At 34.4% G+C, this 12,349-nt stretch overlaps 2 protein-coding genes across 7 annotated transcripts in view; one reads left to right on the top strand and one right to left on the bottom strand.

Moving 5' to 3' along the window:
* Window positions 1–12,349, top strand: part of LOC107412845 (transcription factor MYB33) — a 216,149-nt gene that overhangs the window by 37,530 nt on the left and 166,270 nt on the right. The gene's annotated exons all lie outside the window — the stretch shown is intronic.
* On the bottom strand, window positions 364–6,470 carry LOC112490907 (disease resistance-like protein DSC1). Of its 2 annotated transcripts, XM_025071446.3 has the most exons (6): window positions 5,909–6,470; window positions 4,506–5,601; window positions 4,049–4,357; window positions 2,819–3,934; window positions 2,072–2,705; window positions 386–733 (listed from the first exon to the last, which is right to left on the bottom strand). In XM_025071446.3, exons 1-5 carry the CDS (start codon window positions 6,421–6,423, stop codon window positions 2,085–2,087), a joined length of 3,657 nt encoding a protein of 1,218 aa, XP_024927214.1. In that variant the 5' UTR covers window positions 6,424–6,470; the 3' UTR covers window positions 386–733; window positions 2,072–2,084. The 2 variants fall into 2 exon arrangements, with proteins under 2 accessions (XP_024927213.1, XP_024927214.1); XM_025071445.3 differs by having other exon boundaries at window positions 364–2,705.

The raw sequence follows: 12,349 nt of genomic DNA, 5'->3' as shown, positions 1-12,349 counted from the left end.
GATTATTAAATATATACTCACAAAAGAAAGAAAAAAAAAAATTTAGGAGACTTGAGTAGGGAGATTAGCCGATGAGTTAAACCCATGTAAGGAAAATAACAGTTTGCAATGAACAATGGTTATGACGGATTTTTTTCTTTTTGGTTTCTTAATGAATATTAAATAGGAGGGAAATGAAACCATGGACTTAAATGCATGTAGATCCTGCTATTTTCTTTTAAATTTTAGGTATCAAATTAATAACAATAACTTTGAATCAAATTACATAGAAAATATAGCATATTTCATTAACAATTATTCATAAACAAATTAGACCCTAATTAACATTACTATATAAAAAACCAAAAAACCATTTTTTTATTTAATATAAGCAATAATAAATAAATAAAACAAAAAAACAAAAAAAGAATATATACATGGTACAATAATGATACAAATTAAATGAAAAGTTGTGCAACTCATGAGTTATTGGCTATCCTTGTATATTGTATCTCTTGCAAATTTTGGCTGTAAAACCTAATTAAAACACACCTACTTCACATGAAAGAAAATGAAACAGTAGCAATAATCAATCTGCAGAACTAACCAACCAGGCTCCATACAATTTCTTGGGCACAGAAACACCAAATTCACAATTACTTCCTATCAACGTGGTTGCACCAGGTTTCGTAGAGACACATTCAAATTTGACTTTACCTTTCATGAAAAATCTTCCTGCTCCTGATGATGATCACTGTTAAAGAAACAAGAGGAATAACTTTAGGGATTAGAGTAGGACTAGGGACAAAAGGTAGAACAGTACCAATAATAAAAAATGTACACAAAACACACACACCAACTCAAAAAAAAACAAAACAAAGAATGGGGACTTCTAGTTTCATTATGGACATAGACCAAAAAACTTAAGGCTAAAAGTTTTTGCCACCCTTGATTATCATGACAACAATTTATCAAAATACCTTTTAGTTACAATTTACTTGTATTGATTATTACTAATATTCATATTGCATGCATGTTTTTTTTGTTAATATTCCTGTAAGATGGATAGGGATGGAGACAAATTGAATGTTAACAACAGAACATATGTCCGTCCAAAATCCTCACCTGACGACTTCCACAGGCAATTTATCCAAAAATACAGCAGAGGGACACAGATAATTTGGGGGGAACAAGCAACAACAAGGGATAATTTCAAACTATATATATAGTTTCCCTATATATATAGCCATGAAAGATTAATGGTGAAATACTAATCAAAATGGATCTATTTGTACATATATATGTATATATATATATTTTTATATATGTAGCATATGATATTCAAATCAGATAATTGAAGTAGATTTGCTTGAAAACTTAAACTATGGAATTCCAATAGTTTCAACTCTTTTGAGTCCAAAAAGGAACTTTTCTGTAACTAGATCTATTGATTTAGCATATAATAAATAATCTTTGCACATTTTACACCATTCTACTGCCAATCAGACTGAACACTGACTAGTTTAACTTCTCTAAAAGATCTTCGTGCTCCTGAGTGTACTGTCAAAGAATCAAAAGCACACAATGGGATTATTATTATTATTATTTTTTAAAGTGTGGACAAAGGGATTAGAGTAGGATAAAAATTAATGTAGAATATCTAATTTTTTAAAGTGTGGACAAAGTGATTAGAGTAGGATAAAAATTAATGTAGAATATCTCATATTGAATGATATTCATGTGCAATGAGAAAAATATGGAGGCTAAATATTAAATAAATGTTGTTAAACTATAAACTATAGCTATCTATTTGATGAATGAGTTGGACATGCCAACAAATAATTACACTAGATTTGAAATAAACAAACAAAATAAAGCCCGAACAAACTAACCACATGAAAGAATATTCATTTGGTAGCAATGAATGCCCATGAACATGGTTAGTTATTATATCCAACAGCACAAGCCTAGCCAGAAAAAACCAAATAGTAATATGTATAATGTTAACACAGCAGCATTTTACACTGACCAAAGCAAACAAAAATAATGTATTGGATAAGCAAAATGAAAGCGGTTGAGTAGTACTAGTCACCAGTACTAATCTTTCAGCGATCAAAGAAATTGATCTTTCTTGACAAAGTCTTTATCCACGGCATTTCAGACCGATCCTCATCATTTGATATAACAGCCTCACTTGCACTGGCTTCAAACACATCTTGGTTAAACACATCTTTTGCATCTTGGGCATACAGTGGGCGGATCCCATACTTTTTAACATTGCATAAATTAATATAATCATGCTCAATCATTAGAGGTTTCAAGTCAAATTTAACATCGGTCATCCCATTGTACGAATGAGTTTTGCAGTAATGATACCACAGGAACAAGTAATTCGACTTCTCAACTCTGATTTTACCCTTTGGTACAATTGAACACCCGTCCCAATCTAATAGAGTGTGATCAAATTTGTAGCTTTCACCATTAACGCCAGTTTCAAACTGGGATTCAAATGGAGAATGTCTTGAGAGAAAGTTTTCATCATCAGAAAAACACTCATTAAATTCAACAGCAGCGCATACAGCAAAACCCAATAAGTTGGTATTAAACCATTCTGGAGGACAGTTGATATACGTTGAAGATGCCACATTTTGATTGTTGAACTGCCTTGGAATCTCACTTCCCGGACAACAAATACTAACTCTAGCTGATCCAGAAGGATAAGATCCCTTCACCAAAAGTTTATTAACTATTTGTTAGATGAACATCATCATCATATTCATGGATATCTGTCTACTTTTTCATAAATTCTGACTCAAGGAGAAAAATAGATCATACTTACAACATTCACGGGTCTGATCTTTGCTAAAGTTGCAATACGCAAAATTCTGAGCTGTGAATCCTCCATTATATTGTTCTTGGCATTCTCATTCAATTTCGGGCAGTTAAAAAATATAAAATCCTCACTTGGTTTTATGCCATGCACCTTAGTTCTGTCCCAACCTCTCTTGAGTGCAGCACTTAAACTTGGCACTTTCTCTAGTGATGTGCAGCCAGATGCTTCCAATTGCTGCAGAAACCATGGAAGCTCATCTGGTAAAGATTTAAGGCTCCTGCAATTGCTTATGTTAAGGCTGTTCAGCTTACAAAGTTGCTTGATGCTTGCAGGAATGCTCTTGATACTGCTTCCACTTAGATTTAAACTTTGTAATGAGGATAAGCAGCCGATGCAATCAGGGATTACTAATCTAGCGCAGTAACTTAAATCTAGAGTGCATAAAGAGCACAAACTATCCAGGAGAGGCAACTTGGAAAGCTTTAAACAGCGGGAAGGGAGAAACCATTCGAGACGGTATACGTTGGTTGGGACTAACTCTGTAATTTCTGTGTCCTCTAAATAAGGGGATTGCAAATCTCCTATACTATCAATTTCTGAAAAGTTTAAAAATCTTAAGCAGTCCAGGGGGCTTTGTTGCAGATCCAACTGAATGAGGCTACTCAAATGCTTAATTGATGAGGGCAAAGCTCTGATATACGTGGTGCTCAAATCTAAGGGCTCTATCTCAGGATAAAACTTGTCCAAGAAGGTCAAATGGTTCAGGGACATGGGCTTAAAAGTGCTTCCCAAAAAATTCTCAAGGCCTGCAAATTTGCCTAGATCCAAAACACGAAGTTTGTAGAGATCTGAAAATGATGGAGGCAATTCTTCAACTCCAGTTCCACATAAATCTAAGTACTCTATATTTCGGGGTATCTCTGAAAGGATTTTAAGATTTGAGCAATATCTTATATTCAGATATGTAACATTATTGAGGTGCTGAAAATATGAAGGAAGTTCAAGTAAACTTGTACATTTCTCAAGGTTTATGCTAACCAAACTTGAAGCCAGAGAGAGGTTTGGGATTTGAGTGAGATGCACAGAGTAACTAAGATCAATCTTTCTCAAATTGCGAAAGTTCTGTGACAAAGAGAAATCCCAAGGATAGCTTAGGCTATATATATTTAATTTCTTTTGGGGACAAAGACAAGACAACTTTATCCACTACATCAGTAAACAAGAAATAAAGCATACCTGGACTCCATCCCAAAGTTGCTCAAGCTGGCTATGGGTCATGCTGAGCTCAAGAAGTTTTTCTGGACAAAATTTTGATGGCAAAGATTTCAAAGGGTATCCCTCCCAGAAGAGGTATCTAAGATTATCAGGAAGATGCTCAAGGCCTTGAGGAAGGCAAACTTTGCAGTTCTGGATGCAATTTCCAGCTCTATGATTATAAATTTTGAGTAACCTTAGATTATACATGTTTGAGAAGATCGAAGAACACAGTTCTACTTCTCCAATATTATTCACGTCTAAGTATAGGCCTTCGACTGTTTTTGTGCCCTGAAAATCGACAAAGAACCATAAATTGAGAAATACAATGTGCAAAGCTTTATATAAGTACTACATATTACTGTTTAGCTTATTCCAAATGACCCCCTTAAGAAATTTCAAACAAATTTTCAACATAATCAAAGTATTTGAATCTTACTGTATTATTCTTTAGTACATGATAGACATCCTCAGCAATCCACAACCTACTACGGCTTCCAGGCTCCTTAAGACATTCTTGTCGAACAATTTCCCAACCCATCTCCTGTATTAAATCATGCATTTGTAGTAGGTTGTTTTCTATTGTTATGAGAGACTTTTGCTTGAGAATCTTTAGTCCTATGTCTACATAGAAATCACAACCATCTAATACTTTCTGTACATTATTTACATCCTCCCCTTTAAAGAAACATGCGATATCAAGAAATAAATCTTTCTCTTTTTGATCTAATCTGTCATAACTTATTCTCAGAACATTATGAATATCTTGGTTGGAAGTCGTCTTCATTTTTCTCAATGCACTTTCCCATTCTTGTATGCTCTTGTCACTAAGGAAGGAACCCATGATTTCAAGAGCTAATGGAATGCCTTTGGCATAATCTACCACCCTTCGTGACAACTCTGAGTAATCTGTTGCAGGAGACCGTGTTCTAAAAGCATTCAAATGTAAGAGTTGAAAAGCTTCATCATCACTCAGTTCTTCTACCCTCTGTATATGAGCTTCAATATTGTTGAGCACATGTTCATCTCTAGTTGTTACAATGATTCTACTTCCGGGACCAAATAGATCATGCACTTTGACCAAACTTTCAAATTGTTTTGGTTTATCCACATCATCAAAAACAACGAGGACCCTTTTACGCTGGAGCCTTCTTCTAACAAAATCTGATTCTATATATGAATTGCTCATGTTAAGATTGTTGTCCTCTAATAGTGCAGAAAGAAGTTCCTTTCGCCAATAATCTAGTTCACCTTTCTCTGATTTTTCTCTAACACCTTTGAGAAAGTAAGAGCTCTCAAATTGAGAAGACAGCAACTGAAACAGAACACGGGCAATCGTTGTCTTCCCTATACCGCCCATGCCTAAAAGACCAACAATCCGAACATCTGGACAGCCAATGCACAGCAATGATTTAATTTGTTGATACCGTTTGTCGATTCCGACCAAGCCTTCCAAATGATGATCAGATGGTGATATGGAGTTTAATTTCCACATAATATCTTCTACAATTGCCTTAACCAATCTTGAATCCGGTCTATAAAATATTTCAAGAAAAAATATCAATGATTTACAAAATTTTGGGAATGAGTTAAATAGAACCAGGAGAATTGTGTTAGACCGATAAATCAATCATACATGTATAAGAATAAAGAAAAAGAAACCAGAGATCTGCTCAAAAATAAAATTAAACAAATGAAATATTATCTGTATATTAATCTAAATGACTTGACTATGAGTTTGATATAAGAAAATAAATGTGTGTGTGTGTATATATATATATATATATATATTTAACTAGTTTTTATTTTCTGTTTCTTGGAAAAATTGTAAGAATCAAGTACCTAGTGACAGTTGAATCCCAGCCACATAGATTAGCTACTTCTTCCAAAGCAGCCCTCCACTGGTTAACCTTCTCCTTGGACTCTTTGTCTTTGAAACGCAATTCATGCTGAGCAAAAGCAGCTGCGAAACTCCCCTCCTGTTTCCGTACATGCGACGGATCAATGTCGTAGAAGACGGGTATAACAAATTGTCCATTTGTCCTCATGCAATCGATTATGTAGAGGAGTTCGTCGAGGCACCACGAGGAAGAAGCATAGTTTTCGGAGAAAATGATTATGGAAAGCTTTGATTGGCGAATTGCTGTGACAAGTGCGGGCCAAATTTCATCTCCTTTGTCAAGTCCCAAATCCATGTAGGTGTAGATTTTCTTGCCGTGATGTAAAGCATCATAAAGATGACTGGTAAATTTATCCCGGGTGTCCTCCCCTCTGAAACTCAGAAAAACATCATACTTTTCTTGATTTTGTTGTGGTGGATATACAGCCGAAGAAGAAGAAGAAGCAGACTCTGCCATTTCATTCCACAAATGAAAATACTGCTTTTCTTTTACTTTGCTTTGGTTTGATATAGAATTTTAAAAGGGAAGGAGAAATGAGTGTTTTTAAAATTGGCTCAGATAGATGAATTGAATTTGCGCGGGAGGGCGCACGCGGTATTAGAATTTTGCCGCCATCAAAAAATTTTAGATGAATTGAATTTGCGCGGGAGGGCGCGCGAGGTATTAGAATTTTGCCGCCATCAAAAAAATTTTAAAATTGGCTCAGATGAATTGAATTTGCGCGGGAGGGCCCGCGCGGTATTAGAATTTTGCCGCCATCCTTTTTGATATGCGGATTTGAATTCTCGGTTGTTATCTTCTTTACTAAAAATTGTTTTATAATTGTTAAAAAAAAAAAAAATTTAAAATAATAATGTATAATTTTGGTGATGGTGGCAATTGGCTAAGAATGTGGTAGTGTTTACTTTACCTTGAAGAATTGGTGAAATTAGTTTTTCAATTGAGGGATGATGACAAGTGGCTTACTTAAAGCACCTAAAGTTGGCACATGTAAAACTTTAGACAAAACTTTTTTTTTTTTTTTTTGAAATAAAGTTTAGATAAAACTTGGGCTGGGTTTGTATTTGTAGGTGGGCATTAGAACATCCATGACGTTTTGTAGTAAAGAGCATATTTATTATGATAAAAATTAAGAAATTTTTACTTATAGTATTATTTGAACTTTATATAGTTTTATTATTAATTTATATTTTTATTTTGAAATTACTATTAAGAATAAATTTGAAAATACTTTTTAACGAGATTTTCTATTTATGCTTTTTATTTTTATTGTTTCTATAAATATTTTTTATTTTACTTGTAATTTTTTTTTTATATGAGTTATTTATCTTTTAAATATTATAATAGTGACATAGAAGCATATGCTATATTCAATTAAATTTATATAATATTAAAATTAAAAATAATTTTGACTCTTTATGTCAGGACCCGTCCAAAATTCCTTACCGGAACCCTAGATAAGTCCTGATCCCAGGAAAACCCTACCGAACATTCTAATGGAAAATCCCGCAGCATCTCCTCTAAGGGTTGAACTTAATACAAAATTTCCTGTACAGAAAACACACTTCTAACAATATCTCCTTATTCCTCCCACCTTATTATAATTTATTTCCACAAAGTTCAGCACTTCAAAAATTAACAGGAAACCAGTGCAATATTATATAAATGCATCCATATAGTATACAGAGCATCAAGGGTTTACAAATAATTATGAAATTTAATACAACAAGGATAAAAAAGAATTAGTACAACGTAGGAAGAAAAAGAAAGAAAGAACTCCTTGAAATTCGATAGTAAACCAAAATGTCAAGCTTATCCCGGATGATCAACATCTACTAACCTGGGTTTAGGGGAACAGATTTAAAAACGTGAAATGCTAATCATCTTCATGAGTGATTTAATCTAATACACAATACTAATAATAGCATAATAATAAACTTGATCAATTAATAATAAATAAGTTCATAATTAAATACTAACCATTTGAAAAGGTATTTTCTCTCAAAACTCTCATCATTTCACTCAATTGGAAACGTCCCCTTGTTTAAAATATTTCACAAAACCCAATATCTATATACCCTGAAAATCAAAAAATAATTAATTGTATAAATTACAACTATAATACGATAAATTAAAGATCTAAAATATATAATGAAAGTAAAGTAGAAATACAAATAAAAGTAATTTTTGTAACAATTACTAAATGATAATTAAATTCAATGACAATTATTAAATTGTCACACATTGTCATAAAAGAATAAAACAAATCACAAATAATTTAACCAAGCCAACATTTAATTCAACATATAATCATGACATTTATTAATCAAGCCAAGTGAATAATCAAGGAATATTAATAAATAAAATGCAAATAATATACAACAAATCAATTTAGTAACAAAGGGATTTAATGTAAAACAAAATTTATTTCAATAAATATTTTATAAAAATTATGCCCAATAATTTAATAAAATAATGGAAGACACCGTAGAAAATCTTTTTGATAAATCTTAAATTTATATAAGCCTTGAAAACATGGTAAAATATATTTTTGGACACAATTTAAATAAAATAATAAAGCGTTTAAAATCAATTACTAAATTTATTAAAATATCAAGTTTTTCCAAAATTCAACGTGAGAATTATACCATTTTTCAAACTTACATTTTCTTAAATCCTCATCATAAATCTATAGCATAAATTTTATCAATTTCACCATAAATAAATCAATCCCATAATATTCAATGCGTAAATATTTTCTTCAACATAATTTTAAAACAATAATTTAATCCTCAACGTCCAAGCTAAATGGAATCCCAATAAATCACATAAAAATTCAAAATTTCATTAATTCATATAAACGCATTTTTATTAATCAAAATAAAATCACAAATAAATTCCACAACTAAATTAAATAATATTAAATTCATATTTCCTTTAAATATCAAAGTTCCATAAAATCTAAATTTTCATAATTTGTCAAAAATCATATACTTCAAATTATTTAAATATTGGCATCAAAATTTAATTCACAATTTATTTAATAATCAACATAGAATAAAAACTTTCAAATATTAAAATATAGCGAAATATATTTAATTTGACACCCAAAATTAATTTTGAAGGTGGATCACTCACCTCGAGTACGTAATTTAATCAAGATCCTCTACGGGATCGATTCCATAATTCACACGTACTCCTAAAATATCAACATTACACAGCAACAAATAAATTAATATTTTATTCGGATAAATAATACAAGGTACCCAGGGGGCTAACACAAACGGTATCCAAAATTTGCGAGTAATATACCCAAATGAAACTTATGTAATGAGGATCACGGATTAAGGCTTACCTCTCGGAGATCAAATTAGTGAGGAATGATAGGTGGGGTGATCGGAAACTCACCTAAACTAGGTTTTCCGATAAGCCGCCGTGGTCATTGGAATCCGCCACCTCCTATAACAGCCCAGACCACCCGTGTTCAATATTGTCATCTTTGGGTTTGGGGAATCCTCTTACAACCCAGCTTTAAAGGTTTTGTTAAAACGCGTCATACGGGAAAGGTATCCACACCCACTTATATGGCATGTTTCATTCCCCTTTCCAACCGATGTGGAACTTTACAATTCGCCCCCCTTGGAGCTCAGCATCCTCGCTGGCACACCGATCCGGGTACTAGCTCTCATACCATCTGTAACAGCCAAGACCATCCGCGTCCAATATTGTCCTTTTTGGGCTTGGGGAATCCTCTTACAACCCAAACCTCAAGGTTTTGTCAAAATGTATCGTATGGGAAAGGTATCCACACCCACTTATATGGCATGCTTTGTTCCCTTTTCTAACCGATGTGGGACTTCACACCTCCAGCAGTGCGTCCGGCTGCCACTGGCCGTAAAATTTGGTGGGGAGGTAGTCTGGTGATGGATAAACCAATGGGATTGGCGATGACGCCAATGGAGGTCTGGTTTGGAAGAAATCGATCAGAGAAGGAAACGGGCCACTCATTGGAAAACACCCCGATCTGGGTGCATCGCCCCTGATTTTTGGCTGGTAGGCCGGTTTTAATGGGTGGGTCACTCTGGTCAGGCACTTGTACTATTTTGGTGGTCGGAAATGGCTGAACGGCGGTTGGCCAGTCCACCACCCTTTTTCTCTCTCTTTCTCTCTCCTATTTCTCTCCCCCCCATCTCACTCGATTTCACGCAATCAAAAAGCCTCCCATGGGTGCCATTGTGCACTCACGGGTTGGCTGGATTTTTGACACGTGGAACTACTGTTCACACATACATATCAGTGAATAGTAAATGTTGTCTTGGAAAAACTTCACAGGTCTGTAACTTTTAAACCATATGTCCAAATCAGATGTGCCACTAGTTTATAAACTTGTATCGACGAGTACTTCACAACCATACATGAGTCAAAACTCAATTTTTACAAGAATAAAAAGTCAATTCGGACACCCTTGGACAATTTGGACCTCAACTTATTTTGCTTATAACTTTCAAGTCCTAGCTCTGTTTTCGACGTGCTATTAGTTTACGAACTCATGTTGTGCGTACTTTGCAAGGATACTTCGATCCACCAAGAATTCTACCCAAATCAAAAAGTCAACATGTGACCCGTCTCGGTCAATGATGGTCAAACCCGATCAATCTCAATCAATTTTGAGAAATTTCTAATGTATTTTGGAATGAGGTGTTACACTTTACATTTGAAAAGTCAAACCAATTTTTTATATTAGAAAATGAAAACAAAATACTTATTGAAATTCTTTATTATATACGTTGTCTCTTTTAAACATCCAATCCTCCATTTAAATAACTTTCCACGCATTATCCAACGATAATTACAAAATAGTCCCTGCACTTCTACTTTTCTTACTCTAATCTTTCTACTTTTGGTTTTGGGGTAGGATTTTATTTTTATTTTTGTATGTTTTGCAATTTTACTTTTACATTTTTTTAAAAGTAAATTTTTATAATTCTCAAAAGTGCCAAAGTAGCGGGAGAGAGATAGATAGATTTTAAAGAAATGCAGATGGGAGAGATTGTATGGGCGAGTGTGAAAGAAGAAGAAGAAGAAGAAGAAGAAGAATCATGAGCACCGGAAAAATGTTGGTGGTGATCAGGGCTGATTGAGAGAGTAGACAACCTCCTCGGAGTCTTGGTCTCCTTCTTCGACCTCCACACTCCTTGCTACTTCCACCATTATTCCCAAATCCATTCCTTCGAGCGATTCCCTGTTTGCCGATCACGGCACCGCCGCCACATGCGGTACACGCAAGACCTTGCTGGATTGTGCTTTGCTTGTTCTCTGCCGGAAAACAGCTCGGAGTCTCCGATGTCGTTGCCAGTCTCAAACGGCGAAACCCAATGCGTCGGAACCGGTTCCATTGACGGTAGCGTTTTTGAGGTCAAGAGGTCGTTCATGCCGGATGGGGTTCTGGGTCCTGCTCGAAACGCTGCCGTTTCCAACTAGGTTGAAGTTTCGGATTTTGTTGATGCCGCAAGAAAAATAATCGCCCAAGTTCAGGTTTTTCGAGGTTATATTCAATCCAGCAGAAATCGGTTTACCGGAAAGCCATGAATGAAAGAGGTAATACTTGTTTCATGTATTAAGTATGGTCGAATCATAGCAGAGTATGAGTCACAGCATCATCAATCCGCATGACAATAGTTATTAATATATATACAACAGTATTGCAGAGCCCAGCAAATCAAAGAGCACATTAATATCTAATAGATGCTTAAATGCCTACCGGTTGACCTAATAAAGGTGAAACTGGTCTTCCTCTTCTCCATCCTCATATTTATTTAATATAACGGTTACACCGGCACTGACTTTAAACTTATTGCGAACTCTTGGTTTTACTACCCTTAGGTTCCCCCAACATGTTGGTTAACGGCATTATAATTTGCATCTTGGGCATATGGTAGGCAGATTCCATACTTTTTTAACTATGGAAAAGTTAATAAAATGAAGATCCTCAATCCTTACATGGTCCAAATGAAATTTAACCTCCGTGACACTGCTGACATCATTGCAAAAGAAGAGGGTTCATGACATTGGAACAGATAGCTTGATTTCTCAAGTGTGTTCTTAACATCAAGGTCATGAGTTTTGAACTGAGAGGGATTCATATGGATATTTTAAGAAAAAGTCATAATGTTATTCATCAGAATTAGTACACTCATCAAATTCAACAACAGTACATAAAGCAAAACTCAATAAGCTGGTAACAGACAAATAATCTGGAAGAAGCTTGATACTCGTTGAAGATTCCAAAGTTTGATAGTTACATTGGAATTTCACTTCCTTGGCAACAAATACCAACTCTAGGTGATCTGTAAGGAAGGGATTCCTGCACCAAATGATTATA

Source organism: Ziziphus jujuba, chromosome 8, assembly GCF_031755915.1.
Source record: "Ziziphus jujuba cultivar Dongzao chromosome 8, ASM3175591v1".
Taxonomy (NCBI): domain Eukaryota; kingdom Viridiplantae; phylum Streptophyta; class Magnoliopsida; order Rosales; family Rhamnaceae; genus Ziziphus; species Ziziphus jujuba.
The sequence above is the reverse complement of the archived record's forward strand: the minus strand, read 5'-3'. Positions and strand labels throughout refer to the sequence as shown.